Source organism: Gymnoscopelus braueri, assembly GCF_963280865.1.
Source record: "Gymnoscopelus braueri genome assembly, chromosome: 9".
NCBI lineage: Eukaryota > Metazoa > Chordata > Actinopteri > Myctophiformes > Myctophidae > Gymnoscopelus > Gymnoscopelus braueri.
The window spans coordinates 24,885,384-24,900,680 of NC_137610.1; the positions used below are offsets into that span (position 1 = coordinate 24,885,384).

The 15,297-nt window shown below is 43.4% G+C and overlaps 2 protein-coding genes across 2 annotated transcripts in view; one reads left to right on the top strand and one right to left on the bottom strand.

Annotated features, from left to right (window-relative positions):
• The window catches only part of cdh13 (cadherin 13, H-cadherin (heart)), a 266,521-nt gene that overhangs the window by 76,113 nt on the left and 175,111 nt on the right, over positions 1–15,297 (top strand). The gene's annotated exons all lie outside the window — the stretch shown is intronic.
• On the bottom strand, positions 3,055–3,381 carry LOC308091463 (DNA-directed RNA polymerase III subunit RPC10-like; the record flags this gene model as incomplete). Its single annotated transcript, XM_080437089.1, has 1 exon — positions 3,055–3,381. One exon carries the CDS (start codon positions 3,379–3,381, stop codon positions 3,055–3,057), a length of 327 nt encoding a protein of 108 aa, XP_080293215.1.

Here is a 15,297-nt window from a genome sequence, read left to right on the forward strand (position 1 = left end):
CAATGAGCAATGACCATTATCACCCGGCTTCCCTCCCCCGAACACGGGCCAATTGTGTTCACATAGACGCCCGACAAAGCCGGATGTACCACGGTGGATTTACAAACACTATGATCAGTTTAGGCCAGTTCCTTTCTTTCTACTGTACATGCACATTAATGTGCTAACCCTTAACCTGATCAAGACAATACTCTGGTGGGCAATACTCTGGGTATGTATCAGACTTTTTGCTTTGTCAGGCTTTGCGGTGATTCAGCTTGTCAGAGTGCCCTCTCTCAAGGGCTCATGCTGAATTTCTTCAGATGGCCCATGGGAGGTCCTCGGAGTCGGAGATCTTCCTCAGACCAAATTATTCAAACGTTTTTCAAAATGTTTCAGGGTTTTTCAAAATGTTTAAATTCTTTAAAATAGCAGACCAGCTATTTCCAAATGGCAAAAGTATAAAATAGGGTGCTTAAATAGTTTGAGAACTTGAGAACTACTGCTGTAGTCGACAATCAGGGCGAGGTTGATATCATGACACCACTGTGTCCGTGATTGTATATTGTATGTATTGTGTGATGACCTCTCACGCGCCAACATGTGGTGTCATCAGAAACAGAGCTGAAGTAGTTGGATATGGGCCAGCTGTGTGTGAGTGATCATAATCAGTGAGGAACACTCTGGATGTGGACCAGCTGATTTAACTCTGTCTGAGTGACCATAATCGATGGACCATAATCAATGGGGAACAATCACTCAAGCTCTCCTGTGTCACAGTGAAAGCATCTAGCAGGCAAACAAAAATAAGTAGGCCTACTGATTTACCCACACTGACCCTAGCATCCCAATTCTTATCATTGTCATGAAAGGCAAATATTTGCCTATTATTTGCCTGCGTTGCGACACATTGTGAGCTTGTAGATGTGCCATTTTTCGACAAAGATTTGGTGTAGACTCAGAGGGGAAAAAAGGAAGAGACCTAGGCTATTATAGACAGACCCCTAGGGGACTCGGGTCAACAAAGTATACAGGGTTCAAGTGATTAAACGGCGGATGTACTGTAGCCCTATTTGAGAAGACATGCTGAGAAAAGAGAGACAAGCGATCCATAGATACTAAACTAAACTAACATTCAGTACACCATTTGATGTGTATTAATGTCTGATTTACCGTCCAAGTGGCTATGGAGAAGGATGGAGGCAGAACAGCTGATGTAAACTGGTGGTTTGTTGACCATGCTTGCAGAAATGTGATGAAAGGCTGAAGACTCAAAACATTGAGAGAAAAAATAAAGTCAGGGAACAAGTTGTTCAAGGAAACAGCTAGGCTGTCTGGTTTGTTTGAGCTCTTTTGTGGAGGTGTTCAATTCAACATTGAAGATGAAGAAGCCATAAGGCTTGTGAGTAAGCAGAAAGCAGTATCAGGTGTTTATATTTTCCCCCTACCTGATAGCATTCCATTACTTAATGATCAACTCCATTAGAAGCTCAAACTAATACGGCTAAAACGTACATTTTAGCCGTCCCTTTTTTGTCTTGTGACATCGGTTACATATCAGGTTTTCTATGATTCTATTTGGAATATAAATGCTGTAATTGAGATCACGAGTAATGAAATAAAGCAGACATAAGGAGCTTTACTTCTACATGGATTATTAAATCGGACATATCTCTTCTTTTTGACCTTCAGAAAGTCTTGCTGAAATGGTATTTTGAGAGTATTTAATTTTCATATTGTGACACACATAGTGAAACAGGAGCTGTGCACGTCTCAGCCAATAACAGTGATGCTGCGGGGTTGAACAGCATGGAGCTTTGCAATCTCCAGACACCGGCTATATGCACGTCTTTTATGAGCACTCATCCTGGGCATGGCGAATACCATGGCCTGCCTGGAGGTCACCTTGCTTGGACCTCAAAGTAAACCAAAATAATATTTATATACTATACTGTATTAGCAGTGCTTAATCAAGTTTCTGTGCATTGCCTATTATATTGCCTTAAATGTTTTCGGAAACATTTTGTTTCTGTGTATATGGGCATAAAAGGGACAGAAACAGACTTACGGATTTACAGATACTATAGGCCGATGCCCGTTGAGAACGATGCCCCTCAGGTTATGTGATACCGGTTGTACCCATTGTCAGCATACCCGTTGTACCATGTGTCTGTCTTTATGCCCATATATGGAATGTCTGTCTGTCTGCCTCTGTCCCTTTTATCCCCATTTATGTAGATCTCTGTATCTGTCTGGCTGTGTGCTTTTTATGCCCATATAGAGATCCCTGATGTCATCAAAATTACATCATAGTACTGACATCAGTCAGACGGTTCACAGAGATTCCTTGCATTCTTCAAGGATCTACATAGAGATTTTCACACACTGTTCTCAAAATGTACACATTTATAGATACTAGGAGTGTGACCGCCTAATTAGGTTTCTTCTGTCATTGACCATGGTGTACAAACTTTATGTTTGTCATCTTAAAGGAGGACCGTCTAGCCCGCCGGTCCTCCCGGCATTCCATATATGGGCACAAAAGGGGGCATGTCCATATGGGCATATACGATCTCCATATATGGGCATAGCAGGAACAAGGACTGACAGATACAGAGATCTCCATATGGAGACCCAGTACAAATGTCTCGCAAAGCCCTGCCTATCACTTAAGGAGTCTGATAGACCGACCAGAGAAGATTAGAACCGAACCAAATCCTGTGCCTCCTCCTCAGGCCCGCTTTTCTAGTTTTTTGCTCCGGACGGGGATTCTGTTCGCAGACATTTTTTTCCAGGTCAGAGATCTGGTGGTGTATATTATGATATTAACAACCGCTGATCCGATTGCATTCCCAATTGACACATCATTCCATCTGGTCCTGGACGATATACACGGCAAGTTTGAATTATTGTAGATAGATATAGACTAGCATCGGCCGTTGTACCCTAATCAGAGTACTTGTGTGCAGTACGGTTATTATAGTACTTGGAGGCCAGTGAATGAGAAAGTTAAGTTATGGAGTCATTTTGGGACATTTGCATTAAGCCCCAAAGATAACTGAAGATGTGTAGGTATCAATCTCTCCATTGGTGGCCACACTGGGCATTGCAGCATTTATAGAATGTTGTCATAGGTTCATCTGCTGATCTGGTCTGAATCTGCATGAAGTATGCCCGAGGATGTTCACACTTTGGACATGTTTCCGTAGTAGAATCTACATTTTCCCAGGCTGCGGCTCCGCCCAGGACATCATCGATCTCTTTCAGTTTGAGATATTTCCTGTTGCTTACCTTTCTGATAATGTTGTGGACATACGGACAAGTGTTGCAGGCGAATCTGAAGCACTTCTGTCCTTGCTCGACAATCAGAATATTACTACATGTGGGACAGAAAAGTACCATTTTACCTTTCAAATGTGTACCACCACCCCAAAAACAACAGAATCAGCCTCGATACAATATTTCATGTATGTGGTTAATCTCAGCCTCCACGTTTAAACTTAGATGTTCACAAACTGTACTGTTAATACTACATGTATGACATCATATTGATGACATCAGGCATCCCCATATATGGGCATGACATGGACATAGACAGACAGTCAGATACAGAGATCTCCATATATGGGCATAAAAGGTTTGTGGACTTATAGACGGCCTACTCAGGAACGATGCAAGTTGGGAATGCATGCCCCACACAGTTATGTGATACCCCTTGTTCCCGTTGTACCCATTGTCAGAGTACCCATTGTTAAAGTACCCGTTATACCCGTCTGTCTGTCTGTGTCCCTTTTATGCCCGTACAGCGATCTCTGTGTCTGTCTGTCCTTGTCCCTATTATGCCCATATATGGAGATTCCTGATGTCATCAGTATATGCCCATATATGGTATGTTATACATATTGGTTAGATCATCGGTTATGGGCAACCGCCTATCCGACCGACTTAATGCTGGGCACCACACTCCCTCGGGTCGTCTGCCACACATAAGCCGAGTTTGAAGTCGTTCGGACGGACGGACGGTTCTCGAGATGAACTACTCTCGTGACCTACAGATGTGCATGCGCACACTCACATATGCAGATATTTTGCATAGATAGATAGATCGATAGATAAATAGGTAGAATTTGTGTGTTCTTCAGACTCTGACGTAGTGTTAGTGTAGAGATCAGAGCATAGTTACATAATACACTCTGTCTGCTTAAGGTCACACACTGCTTTGTGTGTTTAAATGCTTCATCTGTTCATTGTTCTCTCCCCCTTCCTCCTTGTACAAAAGGCTGTAATGTCTGGCATTAAAGCATACGGTAGTTGAGGATGTGTGACGTAGTTTGATACATATATTTATTTATATTTAAAACGGTGTCATCAAACCCACAGGGCATTGAGACAGGACCCATTAACACAGCCAGGCAGGCTGCTAGCTGCCGGCCAATCTTAACAGTTTTTAAGTTACAGCCAACTTTGACATCATTTCATTAAGGTTACAGGACAATTTCCTCTCAGCAGAGGTAGATCTTTTTTTACAGCAATACTTAAAGCCACTGGCAGAAGCACAGCTGCACTTTATGGTACGAGCTACTCCCCGCTCAGAGTCTTACTATGTGTTGATTGAAACTGGCTGTTGCAGCTGTTTGCTTGTATCAGCATCTGCAGTGTCTTTGCATGGGCGCTGAGTGCGTGGTGGAGCTGTGGTTCTGCTGCTCCCAGACGACTCTATTAGATGCTGCTTGTTCATGCACTGCTTTATTATTCTGATTTAATACAACAATGACCCCAATATCCCATCCAACTTCCTCTCCTTTCACTTTTTTATTTATAAACCCCAACCCCTCCCTTCTGGCTCATGCCCTGGCACTGGACCTGCGGCACAATAAATATTAAATCATATTTATTGTTGGGTGATAGAATAGTGTCTGTTATGACCCAGAAAGAGTTTAGGAGACGGGGGGTAACACTACACAGATGGACAGAGGGAGGTCAAGCCGTGCCAGAGCTAAGTAATAATTAAAACCTAAAGGTGCTTAACTAACGGCTGTGTATTAAACTTAGCCTAAGGTCCTGAATAAACCTAAACTGTGACTGCGACGACGACTCTAATTAAACTACCAACTAGCACTCACCTCTTCAGACTCTGCCTCACCCCCTAGCACTCACCTCTTCAGACTCTGCCTCACCCCCTAGCACTCCTCTCATTCCTTGTATCGCTTATTGCCTATTTCCACGGCGTGGCTCTACAAGAGGCGAGCCATCTGCGGGTCTGTGTGTGTCTGTCTGGCAATAATCTCACCGCTGGACCGATCAGCGCCAAACTTTTTTCCCCCCACATATGTTTCATAGTTTTAGTAATATTTAACTTACATTTTATGACGGGAGTCAATAGGGCTGTGATCACACTGAAACCTTGCCCAAATTTTACGTCAAATATCCTAGATATGTCTGATGACTGACGTACTAGATCAGTGGTTCTCAACCAGTGGTCCGGGGACCACCAGTGGTCCTTGAGGGGGTTCCAGGGGGTCCCCAGCCAAATTAATAGTTAGAGACCAATTTGACCCTTATGTGTCTGTAACTCTGAGAGTGAACAAATGTACATTTGTACACTCTCAGAGTTAAATGAACACTAACGATGATGCTCCATGCCGCTAGAGCGAACTCTCTCTCCTCCGTGCTGATACTCCTGGACCTGTCTGCAGCGTTCGACACGGTGAACCATCAGATCCTCCTCTCCACCCTCGAGGGGATGGGTGTCTCAGGCTCTGCACTCTCCCTGTTTGCATCCTACCTGACGGGTCGCTCCTACCAGGTGATGCTGAGAGGGTCTGTGTCAGAACCACACAGGCTCACAACTGGGGTTCCCCAAGGCTCGGTTCTGGGTCCTCTTCTTTTCTCTCTCTACACTACATCTCTGGGTGCTGTCATCCACTCCCATGGCTTTTCCTACCACTGCTATGCCGATGAGACCCAGCTAATCCTCTCATTCCCCCCCTCTGATACCCAGGTGGAGGCACGCATTGCTGCTTGTCTGGCTGACATCTCGGAGTGGATGTCGACAAACCACCTGAAGCTCAACCTGGACAAGACCGAGCTGATGTTCCTCCCGGGGAAGGGCTGTCCGCACCGAGACATGGCCATCACCATTGATAATGCTGTGGTGACCTCAACTCGGACTGCGAAGAATCTGGGTGTGACCCTGGACGATCAACTGACGTTCTCGGCAAACATCGCATCAGTGACGAGGTCCTGCAGATTCCTGCTCTACAACATCAGGAGGATTCGCCCCTTCCTCACGGAGAAGGCAGCCCAGGTCCTCATCCAGGCTCTCGTCATCTCCCGCCTGGACTACTGCAACTCCCTCCTTGCTGGTGCTCCGGCATCTGCCATCAAACCTCTGGAGCTTGTTCAGAAAGCTGCGGCTCGTCTGGTGTTCAACCGCCCCAAGTTCTCCCACACAACCATCCTTCTCCGCTCTCTACACTGGCTCCCCGTAGCGGCTCGCATCCAGTTCAAAACCCTGGTGCTAGCCTATAGGGCAGTGAAAGGAACAGCTCCTTCCTACCTCCGGGCTATGGTCGACGCCTACACCCCTGCCCGACCACTTCGGTCTGCCACCTCGGGGCGACTGATTGCCTCGTCACTCAAGGGTCCTTCTGGCCGATCCACACGGTCACGACTCTTTTCTGTTCTGGCCCCACAGTGGTGGAATGAACTTCCCACTGATGTTAGGACAGCAGAGTCACTGCCCATATTTCGCCGCAGGCTGAAAACTCACCTCTTCAGGAAACACTACCCTTCCTCTCTGCCTGACCTACTTGTTGTTAACTAGTTGTACGAACGCTTGTTTTCTATTGCTGTATTGTTTATTGGATTATTGGATTGTTTATTGGATCTTGTTTAGTCGATACACTTATTTGTTTTAGCTCATGCTCATTTGATTTAGCTATTTTGTCTCATCTGTTTAAGGAAATAGGTAGCTGATATATTGCACTTTTACCTTAGCGCTAGGTATACTCTTGGTTGCTTGTTTTTTGCAGAAAATGCACTAAAGACTTCTGGTGATTAGTAGTTTTCGTTCCCTACCTATGTTGAATACACTTATTGTAAGTCGCTTTGGATAAAAGCGTCTGCTAAATGACTGTAATGTAATGTAATGTAATACAGTGTAGATTGGGACCCCCAAGAAATCAAAATGGTTGAGTCCCTGTCATATCTTTTCAAATGGGGGTCCGTGACGCGAAAAAGGTTGAAAACCACTGTACTAGATGACTGATGTCATAGGCTGGTCACGTGAAGTCAGAGATCCACATTATTTCCTAGATTTAGTTATTATAATATAATAGGTTCGGGCCGCACCGCTGATCCGACCAATTATGTCTGAGTCGGGTACTTTGTCAGAGTACCCGTTGTACCCGCCTGTCTGTGTCCTTTTTGTGGCCATATAGAGATCTCTGTATCTGTCTGTCTACCTGTGTCCCTTTAATGCCCATAGATGGAGATCCCTGATACCTGATCAGTATATGTTGGAATGTCCATATATGGGCATATTGGTTGGATCGTCCTTGCCGCTGCGCGCGCCGAGTTTGAAGTCGGTCGGTCCCATACAGTATATGCACCTGAACATATACAGTATGGGCATTGCAGTCGGATCTGTGGCTCTGGACAACTGGATCTCTGTATCTGTCAGTCCTTGTCATTTTATGTCCATATATGGAGATCACTGATGTGGGCATGCCCCCTTTCGTGCCCACATATGGAGCTGACTGATTTTTTTCCGCCTGATGCCATGACGACACATTGAGGTTAGACAACACACTCCAGATTTGGGCGTAGCTGCATTGGGAACTCCTTACATGGTTATGGCTGAGTCATAGTGACATGAGCCGGTCCACCCTTAATCAAATGTTTACAATAATAATAATAATGCAGAAATAGGCTGGATACTTGTGCATATATGTTATTTATATGGACATACTGTTTGATTGACCACAAATGCTAATTAGCATTAGTAGATAGCATGTTGTTTAGACAGATATAGGTTTGATGTTTACCTTTGAAGCACTAAATTGGTTTACTTTGCACTCTACTTGTGACTAGAGTTCATGACATTTGCTCTGATCTCAAGTCGCTTTGGATAGCATCTGCTAAATGACTAAATTGTGAATTATAACCTGTAATCTTAACTGGGTCCTGCCCTCCTGTTAAAGGGTCCAATACAATATAAGCACTAATTTGTAGTGACTGCTAGCAGCATGTAAAGGCAAGCGAGAAAGCATAAAACAGATTAGTTCCTTTTATAGACCACTGACAAACCAGATGGGCAGGATCCCTGAATGCCTTCAGCCAATTATCATTTGGGCTAGTTATCATATACTAGGACCGGCACATCTGTTCAGCCAATCATATTGGTGCACATCTATGGGGAACAGTTACACACACAGCAGGATGTGTATGTAACATCATCTGACCACAAAGATGTCACAAAACTAACACCTCCAGTGTCCTATGACTGCCCTCTTTCTGTCACCAGGCTGAAGAACCTGGAGAGACAACACGTTCCCCCTCACTATAATTGACAGCACCTCAATTAGCTCCCTAGAATTGGCTCCATTGTGTCAGAATGACAGTGGAGTGGAATGGAATTACAGCCAGTGGGCACGCTGCTTAAACACAGGGCACAGGAATAACACTAGAGAGAAGACTGAATGCTTATAGCGGTGGAGACGTGGAGGAAACAATTCAGTTGAACCATTCAACCATTCTCCACCACTCACCCTGTCATTGGGATGTGAATTTTGAAAGGGTGTTTAAGAGAATGACTTGAGTGAGGAGGCGGGTGGAAGAGGCAAGGTTGAGCTGTGATCGATGAGAAACGATGTAAACTCTGTGTGAAACTAGAAGCGTAGATCCTGGAGCTAAATGCAGATGAATGTAAAACACTGAAGGGTGATTGAAAGAGTCTGGATAGAGAGGAAGAAAAAGAGAGGCTTCACATTCTGGAAAATGATTCCACCTCTATTGAACTAATTCAAATTTATCCAAATTATTAGTGTGTGAATAGATACAATTGCCTTGAGCAACACTGTTGCACTTGATGATAAAAACATCGGTAATCCTTAATTAATACCATGATAATAACACCCATCCCCAAGAGCGTCTGGTGATCATGATCAGAATTAACCTACACCCACAGTATTCAATGTGATATGCAAACCTCCTCTTACAACCTGACATCCACTCAATGTTTTGTACAAGGTTTAACATTGCAGTAAACATGTGCTTGTGCTCACATGTGAGCGTGCACGTGCGTGCATGTCTGTGTGTGTGTGTGTGTGTGTGTGTGTGTGTGTGTGTGTGTGTGTGTGTGTGTGCGCGTGTGCGCGTGGGTGTGTGTGTGTGTGTGTGTGTGTGTGTGTGTGTGTGTGTGTGTGTGTGTGTGTGTGTGTGTGTGTGTGTGTGTGTGTGTGTGTGTGTGTGTGTGTGTGTGCGCGTGCGTGCGTGTGTAGTATCAGCCTGCTGGAGGTTTCAGGGAAGTTTTCTGTGCAGCTCATCTCCTTCTGTGGTTAATATTCATGTCACTTTCTCACTGAAAGCCTTCTAGCCTCAGTCACACTGACAGCTACTGGAAAAGAGACACAGACAAACCAACTGACAGACAAACAGAAACAGACAAATTCAAGTCCAAGTTTCCTTCACTGTCTGGTTGACAGGGAAATCCTTCCTCGGGAGCTCTCCAAGGTTCTGCGCAAGGCGCTCTAGTATCGTGCACCACGGTACCGCAGCTGAGGTACAAGATACCAAATAAACAGCATTTCACTGTCAAATGCATGCAGTGTTGTATATCAAAGTAGAATGTTGAATACCTAAGTATTTTTAAAAGCAAGTACTCCTGTACTTTAACTCAAGTACACATTTGACAGAGCAACTTTCACATGTAGTTGAGTAATATAATTATTTGACCGGGAATATCTATACTTTGACTCAAGTGCTGGGGTTGAGTACTTTGTCCACCACTGGTTTTATTCATTCGAGGAGCCATAGAGCCAGACGTCTTTCTGCTTGAGAATAATCGATCCACTTTGACATCAGAGTCAAGTGTCTGCTCACAGCTGGGAAGCATGGAATATGATTCCATACTTTGCTGCTTTTGACAGAATCAAGTGGGATTGGATGTACTGCTGTATTCCAAAATGTGCTTTTCTTCCCCCATGAAATCAGGTTAGTCCCATCAATGGAATTGAATTTCATGACCACATCCTGGAAAAGATCTTTCTATTGACTTTCTAAGGGCCTGCAGTGCGTCTATTTGACTGGACTTGTGTGTTGTATTTTTAATGTATTTATTTGATGTAACTGCCACGTTCATATGTTTTGCAACACATTAAACAGAACACAGCTTGTCGAGATCTTCTGCTGTTTACTGTGGATAAATATTTGTGCATGTTTATTAATGAAAGTCAGCAGGGCGAAAGAGACAGCTTCCCTCTAATACAATTTGTAATGCATAAATGTTTGCGGCTCATTAGGTTTACAAGGGAAATGTAGATGAGATAAATCCCTTTGAGAGAGAGAGAGAGAGAGAGAGAGAGAGAGAGAGAGAGAGAGAGAGAGAGAGAGAGAGAGAGAGAGAGAGAGAGAGAGAGAGATGGAGAGGGAGAGGGAGAGATTGTGTTTTGTTTACTAATATAGCATGTTGTGTTCGATATAGAAAAGTATTTCCCTTGTGGAGAACAGGGCATTTTGGGTAAATATGCTGGAGAAAGAATGATTGTACCTCCTGTGAGGGATGTGAAACATGTGTAACAGAGAGTTCTTCCATCCATTTAACGGCATGGTTGACTGACTTTATTTCATCTATTTATTTAGACGGGACAGTGCATATTAACCCATTCAATCCGGGAACGCATCTGTGTCATTTTAGATTTCTTCGCGCTACAAGCTTGTAGATCTGCTATTTTTGAAAAATCAAGACAATTTGTGCAAATCTTGGAATATATATATTTTTAAAGCGAACATTTGTACAATATTTAGTTCCAGGGACCAGTTCCAGGGGGATTTATTTATTTATTTTTGCGGACATTTGTAACTCTGCTTCTGGGGGAGAAGCAGAGTTACAAATGTTACAAATAAATATATATATATATATATATATATATATATATATATATATATATATATATATATATTTGCACAAATGTTCAAGATTTTATTTAAATAGCAGCACTCGTGCCACACTATGAGCTTGTATATCTGCTATTTTTGAATAGCCAAAGAAATCTTAAATGCGTTCCCGGACTGAATGGGTTAATGAACGGAACATCAAAATGTAATGTAAATACACCGGATTTAGCAAAGACGCTAATGATGCTCTGGCGGATGTCATCGTAACATGTGTTGGGTGACGTGGTGGGAATGTAAACATGTGGATGACATCATCAGTGATCTGGAGAGCTTCAGTGACATCACACCAGAGGAGAAGAGCGCAGTGGTGGAAGAAGTACTCTGTTACAAGTAAAAAAGCCGGTATTCAAACATTTCCTTGAGAAAAAGTGCAAAAGCATTGGTGTCAAAATATATAAGTACCAAGTGCCAACATTAAGTTATACTCATTGTGAATTTTTCACAATGTGACGCATTGTGTGTGTGTGTGTGTGTGTGTGTGTGTGTGTGTGTGTGTGTGTGTGTGTGTGTGTGTGTGTGTGTGTGTGTGTGTGTGTGTGTGTGTGTGTGTGTGTGTGTGTGTGTGTGTGTGGGGGGGGGGGTGGAAGAGTAGAAAGTAGAGCAGAGAGAGCGATATGCTCATTTGCATGCTGCATAATGTAGTGTCACTTTGCTTGTGTTATTGATGTCTTAATCAGCTGATGGCGAGAGTTTTCTATTGAACAAAATGTGTTCTATGTTTCATAGCAAAGGCTCTTGCCATTCACCCCAGGAATCAGACCCTTTATGCTGTACAATTATTGAAGCATATATATTTTTTTATAATACTTACTAATAATAATTTATGAAACGCTGAGTGACAATAAGTAACATGTAATATGGAGTGGGGACAATATGAGCTGTAAAATAGTTCATGTCTTTCCAGGTTAGTACAGTTTCCAAAGGACTGATGGTAAACAAAAACTAGCCTGTTCCAGACTTTAGAGTCAATGAGTCTGGGAAACATGACTTTAATGACCCTCTGCAGGTTAAAACCTTGGCACGTTCATGTCGGAGTTTTGCAGTCTGGCTGGGCTTTTTAAAGGTATGATCTAATAAATGTTTAATATTGCCCATTAATATGCTGTTTTTGTTGCAGTGTTCAGCACTTTACTTACTTGTTTTATGTTAAAGAACCACAGAGCACCACAAAGCAATTACACTTACGGCACCCAAATGGCTAGCAGTGACCCTGGGTGGAGCACTCAAGGAGAAGGTATGCTCAGCACCAGTTACTTGTGATAAATAGCAGTCAGTGAGAAGGGAGTAAGATAAGCCAATAAGGACAGATAAACTACGTGCGGAGACAAATGAAGCAAATGAAGACCACAATCCTTTACTTCTAACGAGCACTGCAGCCTCCAACAGACAGACCAAACAATGGCCTCAGACACAGACTGAGTGATAACAATGACCTCCTGAGGCTGGGTCCAAAGACATCTCGACCCTTATCTCCGCCTATCAATTGTCCCCAGTGCATCACCGTTTGATGCCCCCCACTGATAGACTTGAGCCCGGATAAAGAGCACTGATTGGCCTCATTCAAACTTGGATCGTGTTCCAATTTGCCGTCTTTCAGTCCAAGGTGTGATAGCATCACCAATCAGGTTAAGTGGACTGTGATTGACGGTAGCTGAAAAAGTAGAAAACACTCCTTGTCTATACGGCTTCTTTTGTTTAAAGTTGTTGGTGATGCAGTGCCATTTGTCAATGCCACGGCCAGCTGAGGTTCAGTGGTCAAAACTAAATAAACTATCAAACAAAGAGTAAATAAAGCTACTGGTGCATTCTGAAACATTATTCTGTCTAGTTTACCTTCTGTGACTCTTCCACAAAATGTTCCTTTCCGGCTGAATTCTATCTAGTACATTGGTTCTTAAAGTGGGGTCCGGGGACCCCCAGGGTTTCTTGAGGGGATTCCAAATGGACCCTTAAAGTCTGCAACTGTGAGAAAATACAACCATACTATCAGAGGCGTCTCTGGCCTAATGGATACCAAACTGGGGGTCCTTGAAATGAAAAAGTTTTAGATCTGCTGATCAATAGAATAGAAGTAGAAGTTCACTGATTGACATCCAGATCCTGGTGGGGAACAAATAACAAGCACTCAAATGAATGAAGTTAGATAGCATCTGATACGGCACTTTTGTTTTTCAATCCATTTCAATCCATTTCTCCTCCTGTTTCTGTGTAGTGAAGTGAGACGTGTTTGAATGGAAAGTATTAACAAGCTGGAAGGCGTGAAAAAGGTTAAGAAATACTCGCTGTTCACACAGCTTGGCTCTAATAGTCAGTGCACTATATGGATAGAAGAAAATTAGGAAACACACAGTTGACTTAATCCTCGTGTATTGCTCTGACTGCAATGAAAAACGTGTTACCGACATGGTTTTAAATTAAATTTCATTGACCAGATAATTTATTGATGGGAACCAGCAGAACCACTTGACTTTTCTCAGCTCCTGAATCTCTTGGAAATAGAGAACAAATCCTGCATTATACATTGTTTTATAAATGGATAAATTGCTCCCACTGGCAATCCAGTGCACCAAGTAATTTAGCTTCTAGACCCCAAGTGTTCTGGTGCAACAAGCGTTCACGGTTAAGGGACTTTCTTGTCCAGGAAGAGTTGTGACTCTCTGCTGCTGTGCTTTTTCTTTCTTTCTCTCTCTCTCTCTCTTTGCTCTGTTACCCCTTCTCTATAGTGTGGTTGTGTGTTTACAGCAGTGTTGACTCACAGGCCCAGCAGGTGTGGTCAGAGTAGCAGAACCTGGGCCAAGAGCCAGATGGTTCTGTGACCCAGGTGCTTCATGATTGGCTAACCTGCCAGTTGCAGGTGTCTGAGTCACAGCCTGATTGATTCTCATTCCCCAAGATTCCTGGCTTCATATGGGGGCTACGCACAGTACTATATGTGGCCAGGCCTGGGCAGGTCAGCCAGTCAGTCCTGTTCTGAAGTGTGTGCACTGACATTTACATCTATTAAACAGGAATGGGGGGGAAAGGGAGATGGACAGATTGTGGCGAGATGTCAGGATGCTTGTTGGTTGGTTGGTTGATTGGCTGGATGCTTGGAAAACACAAGTGTACAGAGACAAGCACAAACACACAGAACAGACTAACACTGACCTCTAGTGTGAGGGAGGTAACGTTAATGTTTAACTGCAGCACATGAACACAGTACAGACTAACACTATAGAGACACACGGCCGGAAGCGGAAGGCCTACAAATCCACGCCCACTTTTGACACTCGGGGTCCGTTAGAACGATGAGCTGCAGCTCTCAATGCAATCTCTATGAGAGGCATTGTAAAATACCGTCATTTCACTGGTTAACTACTGAGGCTGTAGCGATTTTTTTTGTGTTCTAATAATCTGTCCCATTTGTTTAATTTGTCCTTTTTAATGTCCCATATCTGTCATCTTGATATACTTCCCACAATATACTATAATATACTCCATCAGTATGTCAAAACCGCTAGCATCGGAGATCCAGAGTTTAAGTGGTCGCATGGTATATACGTCACGGACGCATCCCTTGAGGTTTTCAATACCCAGAAAACTGGCGAAAGTGGCCGTTTTCAATAGGTTTTGGTCATTATCTCTGGAACAGAAGGTCCAATCTGCTCAGTTCAAAGCTTGTTGGATGCGTGACTTTGAGGACATTAAGCACGCAATGACACATCTTCGGGTTATTTTTTGTTTTTAGGGGAGGCGAGATCTTAGTTGGGCAGGCGACCGCCTCTCCTGCCTCTACAGTGGGTACGCCACTGGTCGGCGCTCGTAAAGACAGTGATGTCACTGAAATGCGACAACTTGTCTGTCTGCTGTCTACCCTCTGCTGTGTTAACATTATGGGTAACTCGTTAAAGTGGCAAATTAAATGTGAAACACATCAACTATTAAGAAAACAAGAAGATATGTTGACAAAGACACTCCATACATTTGGAAACATATTTTTATTTAAATCAATATCGTCTTCAGTTAATGCAGGATAATTTTAAAAGTAGGCTAACTTTCATATCCTCTCATAGGGAATGCATTGGCAGCTGCAGTTCATCGTTCTAACGGACCTCGAGTAGCGGCGCTGTCTCAAAAGTGGGCGTGAAATTTGTAGTCCCC